General features: G+C 43.1%; 2 protein-coding genes across 2 annotated transcripts in view; one reads left to right on the forward strand and one right to left on the reverse strand.

Annotated features, from left to right (window-relative positions):
• Positions 1 to 18,650, reverse strand: part of LOC143525777 (uncharacterized) — a 48,073-nt gene that overhangs the window by 27,788 nt on the left and 1,635 nt on the right. The window lies entirely within an intron of this gene.
• LOC143510613 (NACHT, LRR and PYD domains-containing protein 3-like) overlaps positions 1 to 18,650 on the forward strand; it is a 50,425-nt gene that overhangs the window by 22,251 nt on the left and 9,524 nt on the right. The window contains exons 5-6 of the mRNA XM_077000207.1: positions 665 to 838; positions 1,487 to 1,660. Of these exons, the coding sequence (XP_076856322.1) occupies positions 665 to 838; positions 1,487 to 1,660 (348 nt within the window). The remainder of the gene's footprint in view (positions 1 to 664; positions 839 to 1,486; positions 1,661 to 18,650) is intronic.

Consider the following 18,650-nt stretch of genomic DNA (forward strand, 5'->3'; position numbering starts at 1 on the left):
GATTACCAGAATCTCCTAGAAGAGAAATGTGACACTCTAATGAGACTCAGATGAGTCCTTGTCCACATGTATGTGGGTATTTATGGAAACACACACACTCCTACACAGAGCTGAACACACACACACACACACACACAATCCAACATAGACCCTGCAGAAACAGCCTGTAAAACAGCTCTGCCCCAAGTGTCTTATAAATGTGCCAACTCCAAACGTCCACGTCCACACTAATGTGAATGAAAATGTGGCAATATATTTTAATTTCATTTACACATATGACATAAACCCCAATTTTAAAATGACATGTTATGAAAATTCCACCTTTTCAGTGCTTGTGCACATACATTTGACTACATTATATCACAGTTCAGAGTTAAGCAGTTTAGGATTACTAGGTTTAATATTGTGGAGGGTGTTTGGTGGTGTAGGATCATAGTTGAGGAATGGATATGAGATCTCACCATGTCAGTAGTTTATTATAAAGCACGGGGTGAAGCCTTCACTACAGTTACTGGCCTCTGCTTTGATACTTTTTAATCTGTTAATGCAATTAAATTCATCCTATTTTCCAACATACAGAGGATAATTTTATCAGCAGTTCATATTCTGGAATCCAGCATCAACTGATTGATCTGTATTTTGCACTGAATTTACTCCTTTACAGACTGTCTGGCTGTGGTCTCACTGAGGAGTCTTGCAAATCTCTCACATCAGTTCTACAAACAGAAAACTCAATGAAAGAGCTAGAGATTACCAATAATAATAACCTAAAAGATTCAGGAGTGGAGCAGCTCTGTGCTGGACTGAAGAGTTCAAACTGTAAACTGGAGATTCTCAGGTGAGTTTTCTGTCAATTTAATCTGGAATGGAAACAGTTTATTATTATTATTATTATTATAAGTTTTTATTATGATTATATATATATATATGATTATATAATATGATTATGGTTTTCTTGCTTAAATAATTCCAAATATTTTCTGTTAGAATTAAATACATGAACTACATTTAATTAAATAACCACATTGTGGAGAGAAAGAAAAAATTGTGAAGCATAAGCAGATTTCCTGAAACAGATTTCTACCTAAAGAGATGTAAGAGAAATGTAACACTCCTTGTTCACATGTGTTGGGTATTTATGGAAACACTCACTCCTACACAGAGCTGAACACACACACACTCCTACACAGAGCTGAACACACACACACACACACACACACACACACACACACACACACACACACATTCCTACATAGAACCTGCAGTGAAACACAGCCTGTAAAACAGCACTGCCCCAAGTGTCTTATCATCATCATAGGATCATAGGTGAGGAATGAATACAAGACCTCACCAGGTCAGTAGTTTATTATAAAGCACAGGGTGAAGCCTCCACTACACTTACTGACCTCTCTATCGCCCATACAGGCTGCTTTGGAAATGCATCTCTTTCACTGTGTCTCTCCCTCTTTTTCCCTCCTTTCTACAGATTGTCTGGTTGTTTGGTCACAGAGGAAGGCTGTTCTTCTCTGGCTTCAGCTCTGAGTTCAAACCCCTCACACCTGAAAGAACTGGATCTGACTTACAACCACCCAGGAGACTCAGGAGTGAAGCTGCTCTCTGCTAGACTGGAGGATCCCCACTGCAGACTGGGCACATTCAGGTATGTAGGAACACTGTTGCCAACTCCTCAGTAAGGAAAGTCGCTATTGGTTGTCCTAAAAGTCGCTAGAACTCGCTAAATGATGTCATCACCTAATTTGCATAATTCATGTTTTTGAAGCTGTGTAAAGGAATAACGTTGGGAGAGATAAAAAATGAGTAAAAACACCCTAAATATGTTAGAACTACAAATGAACAACATCTGTTGCATTTGAAATAGGCAGTCACTTCTCAAAAGAACTACATGACTTTAATGCTTTGTATAAATAATTTTTACCTAAATTACATAGTTTTTTTGCTGTTAAATGTTAGTATATGAGTAGCAGTTAGCAGGAACTAGTTGGCATAGAAATCAACCTTACAATACAGGCAGTATGCCCATGTATTATCTCCAATACATTGCTTCAGCCAGTGTCTTAAACACACAGGGGGCACTGGGGTGTCTCCCCCATCAAATTATCCAGAGAAAAAAATGCTACTTATGTAAATTATATATTGCAAAAGTATTATGAATCTAGTAATACTTGCAATTATATATATATATATATATAATATATAAGTGGTGGGCCGTTAACGGCGTTCGTTAATTTTATACTCTTATCGGGCGATATAAAAATTATCGCCGTTAATCTATTCTTAAAGTTGGGTTGGGAACTGGGTCAAAATGGGTAAGCAAACTATGATGACTTTCAACTTGATAGTTTAGCTCGGCTGTATTCCTAACCAAATTGCACAGTAGGGGCGAGAACGAGTTTTCAAACCTGTGAATTACAAATCGTACGTGTGTTTACATGGATGCAGCCACAAAGTCGCCAGGTTTGCTTCATGGAAAATTCATTTTTAGGAACGTAAAGTGTTACCGGAGCAGAGCTCGGAGCGGTCGTTTTCTGCATGGTCCTAGCGCTAGATTCGATTTAAATATTTCTTTTTAACCGTTAAAACTGCAGAGGACCAAAACCGGCTTTTGAAAAATTACGTCCAATTTACTCCTCCAAATTACGTCCGTGAGGTTAAATGTACTAAATGTTGGCTTACATTTGAAATATCATGTTTAGCTGAATAAACATATTATCAACCCCTTTTAATGTACAGTATGTAGGCTTACAAATTCATGTTTAACTGAATAAACCCTTGAACACGAGTAGCCTACATTTTATTGAGCATGTTTTTTTTTTCTTCAAGTATCAAAGTAGAACAGCTTCCTCAAGCAGTCATTGATGCATTTTGGAAACAGGAGATGGCCACCTGGTCTAATGCACCCCCTGTATTAAGAAACCCTATCTCAAAAGCTGGCTTTTAGTCATTACTTGGGTAGCACGCATATGAGCCATTTTAATATAGATTAATCTAGATTAATTTCAAGATTTCAGTGAGATTAATCTAGATTAAAAAAATTAATCTATGCCCACCCCTAATAATTATACTGATAGGCTACCGATAAATGTAGGTGTGTCCGGGGCACAGCTCTCTGTCCCATAGCAAACTTTTAAGGCAAACAATTAGAGCTTCTCCAGATCACATGCTTGCCAAAAATTTAAGGACCTACATAAACACCCATTAGTCCGGCACCCCACACAGGAAGTGTACAGTACACATGTAATGTCACAGACATTCAGCGGATAGAAAAAAAAATAAAAATTATATATATATATTTATATACACACTACCGTTCAAAAGTTTGGGGTCACTTAGAAATGTTCTTATTTTTGAAAGAAAAGCAGTTTTTTTTTTCAATTTAGCTAACATTAAATGCACCAAAAATACACTCTATACATTATTAATGTGGTAAATGACTATTCTAGCTGTAAACATCTGGTTTACAATATCTACATAGATGTATGGAGACCTATTTCCAACAACCATCACTCTAGTGTTCTAATGGTACATTGTGTTTGCTAACTATTGGATATTTAGAAAACCCTTGAAAACCCTTGTGCAAGTAGGTTAGCACAGCTGAAAACAGTTTTGCTGATTAGAGAAGCTATAAAACTGACATTCCTTTAAGCTAGTTGAGAATCTGGAGCATTACAATTGTTGGGTTCGATTAAACTCACAAAATGGCCAGAAAAAAACAACTTTCAATTGAAACTCGACAGTCTATTGGTGATAATTTTTATATCAAATTAACGAACGCCGTTAACGGCCCACCACTAATAATTATGGAAGTTTTTCTGTCAATATTAAAATGAAAACATTAAATGCATTTGCTTTTACATGTTCCACTCATACAAGCTCAAAATTCTAATTTCCATTTATATTTGCAATGTGGTAGACATATATTCATATTTCATTTACACAGACTACTACACTACACAGAGAATAGACAATAACTAACAAACAAACCTTAACTACTACGAAGAACACGCACGATAAACAGAAATACTAAGCTCAAACAATCTAAACAGGACTGAAAAACCGAATGAACATAAAGACTAACTACAACCAAGGCATTAAACACACAAACCTGGAAATACAAAACTAATGATACAACTAAACATGAACATTTCTATTGGGAGGCAGACAGACAGGGAAGACAACGCATACATCAAAGGTGAGAAAACTGAAATCATTAACTAGGATAGAGAATAATATATGAGGGGAATACACACGACTGGAAACAACTAACTGAACCAAGGTAACTAAAATTGAGTTCAGGAGATCAGAGGACAAGATACTTGCAATGTGGAGTAGAACATAGTGATGGGACATCTGAAGCTACGCTTCGAAGCGTGTACCGAGTAAAAAGGGGCGTGTCCGATGAAGCCCCGCTTCGGAGCTTGTGTTAGATTGAGCAAAATCACGTGATCAGCAACAAACGAGGCCTCGCATTACATCGGCCACGTCATTGCTTCATTTTGCGTATCGTTTTTCAAAATAAAAGCGCTATGAACCCTGTTGCTTCGTGTTGTAGAAGGTGGTTAAATTTAAAATCTGGAACGTTCTAAATTCTTTTTGTTTGATCAGGATGTACATCAGATTCACACATCAAAAACAGACTAAAAACCATTGGAAGAGGCAAACCTTATTTGTAATGTTAAAAACATTTTACATTTGGCAGACGCCCTTATCCAGAGCGACTTACATTTTATCTCATTTTTATATAAGTGAACAATTGAGGGTTAAGGGGCGCCTCAGTCATGGCCTCAGGTCTGGGAATCGAACCCACGACCCTCCGGTTACAAGACCAGTTCCATAACCACTTCCCTTCCCTAACCACCAGGCCATGACTACCAAACCAGATCTAGAACCCCCAAGAAGCAATTATTTAAAACACATTTTGTTTTTTTTTTAATCAGTTTCTAACTCAAAATATTCAGTCTGCCTCAACAACCACTCAATTCCCAATATAGTAAAGTACAACATATCTTCATTGTCAAATACGTTCATGACATACAAGAAAACCCAACACAACCACTAATGGTCAAGGATTAGATTGGCTACAAATCATTTTAATAATTAAAACATGACAACTAAGTATGATTTAATTGATTCTCCTGTTACTAAACATGAGTTTGATGGAAACTTTGTGACAATATTGCATTTACAAATTTTTGAAAGTATGATCCAACTGAATGAGGCTGTTACAGTTTCACCAGCAGATGTCACTAGTGAGTGATGAATGAAGCCTCGAGTAATGAACCTTTTTGCAAAGCAAAGGGTTGGAAAGCTTCATTGCTTCAAGAGGCTTCATTTGCCCATCACTAGTAGAACATAAGACATACAACATAGAACCAAGCGGACCTGTAAGGTTTGCACACAGGAAAGGTGGGGGGTGAAGAGCAGGGTCGGTAACATGGAAGGAACAGAGCACAGGAATAAAGAAAACCTTACAAACACAATGACCAGCAACGAGGGATAAAACAGAGGCGATTAAATACACTGAAACAGGTGAGAGAAACAAGACGCAGGTGAAAACAATGAGGACAGAGGCGTGACAGACAGAAGGGAAACCAAGGAAACAAGAAAACAAAGCGGGGCTAGGGCAGATGACACAGGACTGGGGAGGAGGGCGGAGTTGGACTTAACAATTTGTGCCGTTATTGAAATGAAAATGTATTTCCCGATTTGAATTATCAAGTTCATGTAATCATGCAAAGGTTGTATAAAAATTGTAATTAAAATGCTATTCACTTAATATGCTTTGCATTCTGTGATAACGTGTCTGAAATGTAATTTTCAACCTCACCACCAGAGGTGGGTAGAGTATTCAGCAATTTTACTCAAGTAAAAGTACTGTTACTTGAACCAAATGTTACTCAAGTAAAAGTAAAAGTATGCATCCAAAAATTTACTTGAGTAAAAGTTAAAAAGTACTTTGATAAAAAGCTACTCAAGTAGTGAGTTAACTGATGAGACTGTCAGCCAATACGTGTAGCTACAACTTGACGCCAACTGAATCAATTTGTAGCAAACTTTGGTTCAACTAAATCATCATATATTGCTAGTGTGTACACTAGGAGTGTGAATTGGTTTTTAGTATTGCACTGCGTTACATTTAATAATTACATCATACAAACGTACCTCAGAGATATAGCATTACACAAAATTATACATACGGCAAACTTATCGCATCGTGTTTCCTCAAATTTGATGTTGAGTTCTTGTAGGCTGAAATGTCCACACGTTTTGGTAGACACAACTGACAGCGCATTATATAACTGCCCTTTTACACGTTTGTAATGTAAGCATTGGCTGTATGAGGTCAGGGATGCTCGGGAGGTTTTTCTGTCACTTTCTTGCTACGGTTTGCGTATGTGATCACGTGACTGACTGGCTTCATTTGATTGGTCACTCATACTCAGGTGATGAGACGTTGGTCAGTCTTCTCACTGAAAAGATGAATTATTTACAAAACGAAAGTAACGGTAGCGCGCGGTGCAAATCCGATTGTAGCGGAGTAAAAGTCGCGTTTTTCTCAGCACATATTTACTCAAGTAAAAGTAAAAGTCATTCATATTAAAACTACTCTTACAAGTACATTTTTGTCCAAAAAGCTACTTGGGTAAATGTATCGGAGTAAATGTAACGCGTTCCTACCCACCTCTGCTCACCACCATGCAAAAAAGATGTCAATATTCAAATGTTAATGCAGAAATAGAGCCTCTCCTGTTTGCAATAACACTACGATACCAACAGCGCTCAAACTGTGTCAAAATGCATTTTGAAAATGCAATCCGAGCAGAATGCATTTTCGTTTCCATGGTCTTCCACTACATTCAAATTATAGTCAAATTTGATTCCATCAGCCTTCCAATCAGATTCCACAGCCCTCCACTTTGTTCAGCCAATCGGGTTCCACATCTTTCCACGTCAGGCAGCCAATCAGAACAGGACTATAGCACGCTAAGCAGTACAGGCAAGTTTTTTAAAACATGGCCACAGAAGCGCTCATTAGATTAATTCAAAGGGTAGCAGACAAGTCCTTATGGTGAATTTACACTCGATTAGTGTGAAAGATTAATCGAGCAAGTGGCAGACATCTCTGCCTTATCTGGCGCTAATTATTATTGCCAAACTGAGCACTGTGGCAGAGCAACAGAGTGTGCCTTGAACTACGGTGGTAGGACGGCCAACCACAGTTTATTACCATGACGTACTGATATTTCTACCTTGGAAAACTAACATTTTTGTTAGATATTTGCGTATAATTTCAGCGACAACAGCACAACGCTGACAGATTAGATCTTAGTCTATTATACTCTATCTAGCTGCTCTTATGAATAATTCATAACACTGATTATGTCCATCTAGATGATTTTTTAAATTCTGGTCATTAACATTATTAGTTCCAGTTCTATCTTGTCAGCTAGTGGTGGGCAAATGACACAGAAGCTTCAGAGCGTGAGTCAATCTTCCTGAAGTGGAGTGATTTGAAACGCTGTGTGGGAGCTTGTATCAAAACACCAGTGTCATGCTTGTCGTTGCTTCAAAATGTTTCGTAGCTTTTCACTGGCTCATAGTCTTTCAGTGTTTGTGCCGCTGACTCATGGTGTTTCAATGTGTCCTGAGCCAATGACAGCTTGACAGATTTGAGAGGTTTGGTGCCATACCAGTTATATACAGGGTTGCCAACTCTCACGCATTGAACATGAGACACACGCATTTGACTGTCTTCACACGCTCTCACGCCACACATCCGATTTCTCACGCCGAAAAAAAATCTAGTTTATTAACCTCTGATCCATATCTATGATTCAATGAGTTACTAGTTTGCTCTGGTCGATCGATTGATCGCGATATAATAATATAATTTGTGTCCATTTTACACCCCCCTCTCCCCCCCTCAACAACTTGCGTTCGCCACCCCCCCCCCCCCCGTCAACAAATTACGTTCGCCAGCCCCCCCACCCCGTCAACAATTTACACTCGCCACCCACTCCAGGTTCAAATCTCACTCCAAGTGTTCTTGAAAAGTTGGCAACCCTGTATATATATAAGATGTATCATTACTGTAGGTACCATGCCTCCACAGACAAAGGAAGGGGGGTGCTCCCCCTAGGTGCATGGCCCACATCAGGACGGATGTGGAACTACATCATCAGACGAATATCCTTTAAAAGGGGGGATCCCCCTTTGTTCGTTCTCTCTACCTGGCTGCATCAAAGTAGCTACCTAGAGACGAAGAGCGCGCAGACCTTCGAGAACAAAGCGGTACTGGTTCTGCACTCGGGCCCGTGCAGCACGCGAGCGACGCAAGAAGTAACTAGTTCGCTACTTTTATTTCTTTTGCGGAGTTCACTAAAATCCAATCGCTTCAGCTAGCCGACGATTAAGAACTGTTTGAACGTTCGCGCGACGGCCGGACCTCCGCGAGTTCATCTTAACGTCGACAGCGATAACTTCCCCGGGACACCACACAACGGACCACAGAGGGACCGCCGATCGAATGGCCACCGCATCTTCCCCTGGATGGAGCAACGCGATCCAGCGGAACCTTCTCCTCAAAAGCGCACGAAGGAGTCCTCCTCAAGAGGCTACCTGGCCTACTGCGCGGGTCGCGGACTGAACAACTCAAAGTAAGACTGTGCATCTGGGCAGACTTAGAACAATATCTTGTTTTACTCTTTTCTGTGTGCTTAGACCGATATTTTGTGAAGGCTTGTTTGCAGTGGTGTTTATAATCACGTTCATGTTAAACCGTACTCTGTTTAAGGCTTAAAGAGATATTCTGTTCAAAGCTTAAATAGGTATTCTGTTTAACACTAGAAGTCCCAGAGAAGGGTCTTTCAACACTTCTACCATCGGAACCCAGAGAAGGGTCGAGAGAGCTGAAGGATTTTAGCTAACACCCTATTATCAGCTGTAAGCAGGCACTTTTGTTCTGTAAATAAGGCCATTACTGGCGCACCACAGGAGGGGGCATGCTTCAGCTCACAACTAATTGTTGTTTTTCATTGAGTTTAGCCATTTAGTTAGTTCTATTCAGTTTATTGTATTTTATAATGTAAAGGTTATATATATTGTATATAGTTTAGTTTTATCTGAGCAACAAAGCACAAACAATAAATTATTTTTTAATATTTTAAATAGAAAATTAGAAATTTTATAGCCAGGTACATGTGAGTAATGACCAGAAGCATTTGTGTCTAAGTCAGGAGGACTGAAATCTCAGCATGAGAAACATACAAAAGAACAACTGTTATGTTTCCATGCTTTTTTATGTTCCATGCTTTTTATTATTGCCATAAAATTATACAAAAAATACAAGGAATAAAACAATTCCACACATATTTACAATAGGCTGCAGTGCAGGGCTGTGTGTGTGTGTGTGTGTGTGTGTGTGTGTGTGTGTGTGTGTGAGTGGCATGTCCTTCTTGTGTGACTAGCACTTCAGCAGTCACTCAGCAGTCTGTCAGAACATGCCTGGCACTGCCAGGGTATCTCCCTGGTACATTTGCCACACGTGTATCTGTAGCAGTCGACACATCTCACATTTGCACAATTGTTCATGAGTGTTCTCATCAGAGCATTCACATACAACTATCTACCCAGTCTGCCAGTCCCTCATTTGGGGAGAAAGCTACAGTACTGTGGCTATTCCCACTTTAGTGACCCCATTTTGTTTCTCTTTCACTCAGACAATAAAATATTCCAATACAGTGAGGACATGCACCTAAGACGAAAATTTCAGACCCCTCCATGATTAAAAAATTGTCTAAAGTGGGGCATAGCCACAATAGTGTAGCTTTCTCCCCAAATGAGGGAGTGGCAGACTGAGTGGATAATTGTATGTGAGTGCTCTGTTGAGAACATTTCAACTTTATTGTATATATTTCTAAACTTACATCATGTCCTCTGTAGCTTCTGCTCTCAGCCAGGCCCTCTGACTGCCTCTCTCACCTTATGCATGTCCCCTGCACAACAATGCAGCTGGGGGATGGGCAGACACACTCAGGACCAGCTTACAGACTTTTGCATGACCTTTTTTGAGGTGGATCAACACAATTAATTTGGTAATTTTTTTCAAAAATTGTTATTTTTAACCCACTTATCTTTTGTAGAAGAAAAACATTACTAACATTACTACATTTCTACCTGAGCCTGCCAAAAGCCAGTGCTGAGGTATTTTGGATCATGAGGCCATCCTTTGTCATGCAGCCACTTCTAGGTAGACGGGGGGATGGGTGATAGTGTGAGCTATGTTGATCCATTGACTCAGACGGAGAAGAAAATACCCTTTCAGAGAAATCTGAACTTTAGCTATTTTGACCAATAATCATGTCACCTTTTGCAGTGAGAAAAAAATCAAAAAAATTAGTACAAAGGAGGCAGACTTGAGATGTTTTGGAATTATAGTTCAAATAATGTCTGTGTCAGTTTTATAATAAAGAGAAAGATGACTGTAGCCACCTACATGTGAATGAAAATTCATGTCACCACACATTTCACTTACTCTGTTGACTGAGAAGCAAGGATAGCAAAGGTTTCCAGTACACAGCAGGCTTTGGACATGATCCTGGAGGGGCCGTGGGCGGGTGGGGTTCCCTGGTCTTTCTCTGCCTGCCTCTGGCCTCTGGGGCCTTGCTAATAAGTACATTCTGTACATTTATCCTATGTTGCACTTACATAAACACACACATTCACACACACATACATCAGTCATTTGTGCTGTATGTCTTACTTTCTGCTCTTCATTTAGTAGCAGCAGTTGGTGAATCATTTGAGCTGTTTTTTCTGCTCTTCTGTCCTTTCCCTTTTTACTTTCTCTCCCCCTCTTTTCTCTCCTGTCCTGTATGGTTCACCTAACCCCAATTGTTTTTATCACTATTGTACTGTATTATACAGAATTGTTTTCTTTTGATCCTTACATGAAAACAAAGTTGTCCTCCAAAGGTGAAAGGGTGGAGGTGGGCCAAAAAAAAAAGTTTGAAAAGCCCATATGAAGCAATTTTCAAGCCTAGGGTCACAAACATCACACACAACACATTGTTAGTTTTCAGAGAGTAGTGAAAATCTGTAGTAGTGATATCTCTTTTGGTAAGATTTCCTAAATTTCCTATTTTTGTTTGCTGGTTATGGCTGTATTTGGAAGAGACACACTGCAAAATCTTGATCTTGATAAGTTAAAATTGCTCAATAATATTATTCTATTTCAAGTAGCTGAGGGTTTTTTGTATACATTTATGTAAAAACATTTTTACCTATTAGCAGTTTTTCAAAAGACAAAACTACTTAAAATAAGGTTAAAAATATCAGAGCCATTTTGACTAATCAATATGCCACCTATATGCCATTATAATTCAAATATTATGTTTGTGTCAATTTCACATTATTTCAACCTTTCACAAATCAAATCTCAAACATATGGTTCTGTAGATGAGGAGACTTCTTGCAAGAGATCTTGCACAGTCTCATATGGCAGCCAAGGAGGTGCAAGCTTTCAGCAGCAACCACCCATACCTGACACACGCCTCATTTACATAACACTGGAGGCAAGTTCAGCTCTTCTCCCCCCTGCTGATTCCTCAGGCAATGGGCACTTTTGCAAATGAATGGATGTTAATTGGAGCCACCAGAGGTGTCAGTTTGGACTAAGGTTCTTTGGACCCTCTTTTGGGACTTCAGGGGGGTGGTTGAAGTAGATGAAGTAGATGGGTGTTGAGTAGAATTTAATGCTGGTACACATCATTGGAGGTAGCTAGCGCGTGTGCTAACTGTAGTCCCCCCTTGCCATAACTAGAATAGATCCCTTAGCCGCTCCAGTACATTGGGTTTGCAGAAGTTGCTGCTCCTCGCTTGTTGCCCTATTCGACATAGTCAAGGCTTGGTGCTAGCTTCATATTCCCCTTTAATATACTGCTTGTGGTTTCTAGTTGAGGCATATTCAAGGCTTGGTGCTAACGTCATACCCCGTTTGCTTGTCCCTATCTGATATATTCAAGGCTTGCTGCTAGCTTCATATTACTTTAGAGTATGTGCTTGTTGTCATTTGACCTAGTCAAGGCTTAGTGCTGGTTTCATACACGTTGAGTACAGTGCATAGCCTGCCTGCCCCTAGGAGAACTGAGCCATAGTCATAGGCCTGAGAATGAGCACAGCATCAGCATCCGGACACAACTCAGGGGAGCAACCCCCTCACATCTCCCTTCCCAACCTGATCAGCCAACTCATCCGGCTGTCTGAAGAAGAGGAGAACAGCATCCAGCAATATTCCAGGGAGGACTGTGAAAGGAAAATAGGTGAAATGGTGGCTTTTATCCAGCAAGCTTCTGAGGTCAACATTCAGGAGGCCATTGGTCGAATATTCCTGCTCTTCCACAAGAAAACCAGGATGGAGCTAGATGCCCTGCAGGAGGAGGTGGATGACCTGACCAGTGCACGACAGAGGCAGGAGGATGCTGGCTCGGGAGGTGAGAGCGACCTGGAGGTGAGGTCCATAGTGAAGGCAGTCAGCAGGATGGCCATGTCGTGCCTCCCCTGGGCCAATACCATCTCGCTGGGACTCACGAGGTACCAGACAACCCAGCCTACGCCTCAGTCCGCCACGGCCAGCAGTACCAAGGACTGCTCCACGCCACCACACTTCAGGTTATGACTCAGAGGAGGAACACCCTGAAGAGTTCCGCCCAATACGGGCTCCCCGAACCCCCTCCAGGGTTCTCACGTCCCACCACGCGCCTGAGAGACCCCGAACTACGCATCAGCACTACTCCTCCTCCATGTCCCCCTTTTTCTTCTCACCCCCACAACGAGAGTCAACTCACTGCTCCTACCGTTCTGACGCTCAGCACCAGGAACAAGTTCGCTTTGCTGACCAGCAGCGGAAGGGCCTCCTAGAGGTGCGGAGAGCTGCACACTCCAGACCTCCCTACCAGGACTACAGAGACTACGGACCTAATGACTACTCCCCGGAAAGAGAAGAGCCCCCGCACCATGACAGATATGACAGACGCATCCTCCAGTCTCCTCAGCGTGGCAGGTGCGAGCCACATCACTATAGCTTTGCCCGAGAACCAAGACCTAGTGATGCCCCACGCCTGAAGCAGCTGGACGCCCTCGCCAAAGACATTGAGCGCTTTGATCCAGAGAAGCGCGACCACAACATTAACGACTACCTCAGAGAGATAAGGCATTGCCTTCTCGACCTGCCTCACTCCACCCACAGAGAGAGTCAAGTTAATCTGGAAGACGACTTCCAGATCAGTCCACGCATTCATAGAGGCCCAGCCAGCTGACACCCGTGACGACTTTGACCTGCTCTGTGAAGCACTAGCAGAGGAATACTCCCCTTTTGCGGATGAGACGTCTGCGACCATTTCAGCCATCCAAATCAAGCATGGCCGCCACGAACATCCCCGTGACTTCTACACTCGCCTAAGACACGCCTACTTCCAAGGAAGAAACGGCCCAGGACTTGAAGAAGACAGAGCATTCAAGTCACTCTTCCTGCACAACCTGCATCCATGCGTGCGCACCCACTTGACTCTTCTCACCCGGCAAGGTGACCGATCCATGCGTGACATCCGGAAGATGGCACAGATGGCCTGGGAGACTGTTGTCCGATCGGGGGATAAGAGAGAAGAGAATCCCCAAGTACTCGCCATGCAGAACTCCGCAAGCGAACCCATAGAATTGGAGGGCGCGGAAGTACCAAATGGTAACCGTGTCCACCATGGGGCTAGCCTGTCTCACCGCTCCCACTTGGAAAAAAAGCCAAGGGACACAAAGAGAGACGGACACAAACAATCCAAGGGGGGTGATCTACTCCAGTCAAGGGCACCCCAGAAGAGCCGTGGCAACCACTACTCCTCTCATGAGCCTAAGCAATCACCTAGAGAGAACAGATGGGACAACCAGGATCGGACCTCTCGACGCCAAGAACACAGAGACCGAGGCAGAAGTCCAGAGACAAAGTCACAAGACACTGCTGAATTAAGGATGGAGCTTCAGCTTCTCAAGGATGCAATCACAAAGATGTCCCAGGAGAAGGACATGAACACCAACCGGCCAACAAAGGACCGTGAGAAACGCTCTTGTGAAGATGGAGGCCCCTCAGTTGCATGACTAGGCCGAGAACCCTCCTCACCGCTATCCCGGATCCATCTCATTGGCTGGGGAAGGGAACTATCAAGTGAGAAGGCACCGCCACCAGCTGCAGAGCAAACTTCATCCATCCTTTCTACTTCTTCCTCTCCACTCCTGCAGTTCCTGGGAGACCTGGTCTGGAAAGGCAGCGCCCAACGCATCTATACCAGTGTCTTCCGAGAAGATCACCCAAGTGTCAACACGCTACTGGATACCGGATCGGAGATCAGCCTCATCCGCACCGACACATTCTCCACCATGAGAGAGGCCTCATTCACCATGGGGAGATGCCTCAACATTGAGTCCCGTCAGCTTAGCATCAGCTGCTATAGGCAAGACCATGCCCCAACCAACCAGAGAGCTTTGTTGGAGTTCACACTCCCAGAGATGGAGCACGTGGACCCAGTCAACACCTCTAAATTTGATGTGGAACAGCTGCTCATCGGTCAAGCCCTGCTCGATTGGCTGGCTCCTCTGATCAGGTGGTCACGGACCCAAGTCACAGTCTCTAAGACATACAACTGTGACTGGAGAACAATTCCCCAAGCATGTCAGGTGGTAAAAGGGTTGGACTTGATTGTCCCAGCCAGGTCTGCTGGCATTCCATTTCGACTCATGGTCTTGAGAAGACAGAAGTTTGACTGCCCAGGGGCTTTCTTTCATCCCGCACCGTGGTTCCTTGAACTGAACCTTACCACTTGGGGCACTCACCTTGAACTGACCAGTCGGTCAGTTAACTGTACTACACAGGTGCCTGCTTGTACAACATTGGACCACTTAAGCGACAACGCATTCCATGGTTTGGAACTGTCCATCCCCACGATTGGCACGTTGCCAAGGCTGCTTGAAGGACACCAGATTCACAACGATGTGCTCTTCAACCTGCATGCATGAATGATGGCCGTCGTTCCAGACAGGATGCCAGTAGGCTTGGTTTGTCGCATTGATCTCAGCAAGGAGAATGAGATGCCTGTTTATGCAGTCATGAATTGCAGTCCGATCCAACCTGTTGCGAATGAGATGACCGCTGATGTCCCCAAAGAACCTTACCCAGGGTTTGAGGAGGAGATCCTGCAGCAACCCTCTGAAGAAGCCGATGTCCTGACGACAGACCTTCAGCAACAAAAGCTGTGAGGACAGGGAAAATCACTGCAGAGCACGACCACTTTACCCAACACTATTGTCCAGACCCTTAGTCAGCTATCCCATGTAATTGAGTCAGAACTTGTAGAGCAAAGTAGGGTTAAACAATCCCTACAGGATGCACTGAGTGAGGTTAGTTCCTCGATAACTGGCCTGAGCGAGGGAAGGATACCTCCTTACTCTGTCCCCATCGAAATAGTCAAAGGCATCAAAAAGTCAGCGACTGGAGCCACAGATGAAAGGTGCAAGGCCCGTGTGTCAAGTAAGGATGAGGTTACCGAAACTAGAGTAGAAAGGGCAGGTGACTTGTGGCTTGTCAACACCCCCCAGCATGAGGTTGTAATGATATATGAAAGCCATGACATGGCCATGAGGATGAGACTCCCAAACCAGACTGTGTTCATTAGAGTCCCGCCAGGGGTCTTTGGCCTTGTCCTCACTGGTTGGGTCATAACTGCAGGTATCTGTCTGATGCTCCTGAGATACACCCAAGCTCTAAACGCTCTAATTGACTCACTCAATAACACTCCTCAACACCTTCGCCTTCAACCACTTGAGGCACCTCTTCCTTCCCCTCTAAAGGTAACTACCCTGACAAGGCAGTAAACCCTGACCGTTCCTCTCTACATTTGTATAGATATAAAACCCATACCTTTATCTCAATGATAGGAGGCCACACCGACACTACCTAGTGCGGGTGTAGTTAGTTGCTTATAGTTTGTTGTATGTTTTGATTGTTCATTTTCTTTTTCTATCTTTGGTGTGTATTTTCCCCCCAATATTGCATGTGATCTGCACAGACGTTAGAGTAGATATTCTGCCCAGATGATACAGTCTAAATGTTCTGCCCAGATGTCAGTCATCACTTCCTGCCCAGTGTCATGTTTCATGATCTGTCCAGATGCTGTCAGTTTTGAATTATGTAGGTCAGTCGACCCAGGAGTGAAAAGGACACTGCATGGACATTGACAAGGCGCTGGGGACCAAGGTGGACGCTCACTAATCGGCGCCTGCTGTGGATGACAGGTGAACAGCGTGCTCTGAGGGCTCTACAACTTCACCATCAGACCAAGGGGGGAATGTAGGTACCATGCCTCCACAGACAAAGGAAGGGGGGTGCTCCCCCTAGGTGCATGGCCCATATCAGGACGGATGTGGAACTACGTCATCAGACGAATCCCCTTTAAAAGGGGGGATCCCCCTTTGTTCGTTCTCTCTACCTGGCTGCATCAAAGTAGCTACCTAGAGACGAAGAGCGCGCACACCTTCGAGAACAAAGCGGTACTGGTTCTGCACTCGGGCCCGTGCAGCACGCGAGCGACGCAAGAAGTAACTAGTTCGCTACTTTTATTTCTTTTGCGGAGTTCGCTAAAATCCAATCGCTTCAGCTAGCCGACGATTAAGAACTGTTTGAACATTCGCGCGACCCCCGGACCTCCGCAAGTTCATCTTAACGTCGACAGCGATAACTTCCCCGGGACACCACGCAACGGACCACCGAGGGACCGCTGATCGAACGGCCACCGCATCTTCCCCTGGACGAAGCAACGCGATCCAGCGGAACCTTCTCCTCAAAAGCGCACGAAGGAGTCCTCCTCAAGAGGCTACCTGGCCTACTGCGCGGGCCGCTGACTGAACAACTCAAAGTAAGACTGTGCATCTGGGCAGACTTAGAACAATATCTTGTTTTACTCTTTTCTGTGTGCTTAGACCGATATTTTGTGAAGGCTTATTTGCAGTGGTGTTTATAATCACGTTCATGTTAAACCGTACTCTGTTTAAGGCTTAAAGAGATATTCTGTTCAAAGCTTAAATAGGTATTCTGTTTAAACTTGTTCGGTTATTCACACTGATTCCTTTACTTCATAGTTAATATCCAGTTCCTCGTGTACTTGTTAAACGTGTGTCCTACGTTACGCTCGTTGGGGCTGTATAGTGACTGATGAAACCGTGCCTTAGTTAGTTAGAGTAAATTTGCGTTGTGTTCGTGACCGTAGTGAGAGCTCGGTTTGGTTTTCGCGCCATCGAGTTTCTCTTTGTCTAAAGGATCTCCTCCCCTATACGCACGTCCACACGCACGTACCCACGCACGCGCATCCGCGCGCACTTGAATACACATCCATACGCACACGCACGCACACACACACGCACACACACACACGCACACACACACACACACACTAGCCTCCCCTTTTGCCCCCTTTGTTTGTGATGTTTTTAACTATTATGCTTTGTGATTAATAAATGTTTTATGTTTAAATGCTGTCGTTTGAGTCGTTGTTTCTCTGTTACAACCTGAAGCCAGAACTATTATTTGAACTGTAACCTTCAGATTTATAGTTTGTTAATCAAACAATTTGGGCTACGGGAGTTGACCACAATTAGTGGCGACCTTAGTTAAATGAGTTTATATAAAATTTGGGTAAATTTAACACGGTCTGAACTCCCACCATTTCGTAGGTAATTTTATGAGACTACTTAGTATGAGATTACTAAATAAATTTGGCCAGCACCTACATTACACATCACCCTTAACCAACATTTAACCCTTAATAAAATTTGCATTTATTTGCTGGGTTAATCTGGAATGTGTTAGAGTATGGGGGGAGAGCATCTGCATTTTTTATTGTATTGACAATAAAATCATTATTTGGTATAAATGAACAAATCACTTGAATGACCTTCTGAACTTTAATTGCTGTCATAGGATTAAAACAGTGCCATTGCTTCAGTGATGCTTTTTAGACGTTGCTGTGGCTTCAGTTGTCTACCAGAAGTCACCGTCACTGAAGCCTTGAAGATTCTAATCACAATTGTTAGGAAAGTCTCAGAGCTTCATGAGGCTTCACTTGCCCATCACTATTGTCAGCATCTGCACTGACAAACGACATTAGTGAAATATCTAAGTAATGCTACCAAAGCCGAGCCCAGGTGTCTACAAGCAGTGTGGGAACTCAACAGGAAATTCTAGACATTTGCGCAGTTTAGAAGTGTATAGTTTTTGACGGTCTTGCCTAATCTGTAGATACCAGTTGGACCTGCGCACCCTGCACACATTGAATATTGCAATTACATCAAAGTAAAAAACAAGGCATTAGCAAATCAACACCCGGAAACCACTTCCTGTCAGGTGGGCCTTGTGACAGAGTTGTATAGGGATTTGATACCAACGGGGCTCTCGCTACCACAGCTAACTTTACCGCCTGGAGACCTCTTATCAATCTCCACTCCTCCGGTACACCAGGCCTCCTAAATCTCCCTCAGGAAAAATTGGAATTAGCACATGGAACAATTACCCCCCCCACCAATGTCTCAAAGACTGG

Source organism: Brachyhypopomus gauderio, chromosome 1 (genome assembly GCF_052324685.1).
Source record: "Brachyhypopomus gauderio isolate BG-103 chromosome 1, BGAUD_0.2, whole genome shotgun sequence".
Lineage (NCBI taxonomy): Eukaryota > Metazoa > Chordata > Actinopteri > Gymnotiformes > Hypopomidae > Brachyhypopomus > Brachyhypopomus gauderio.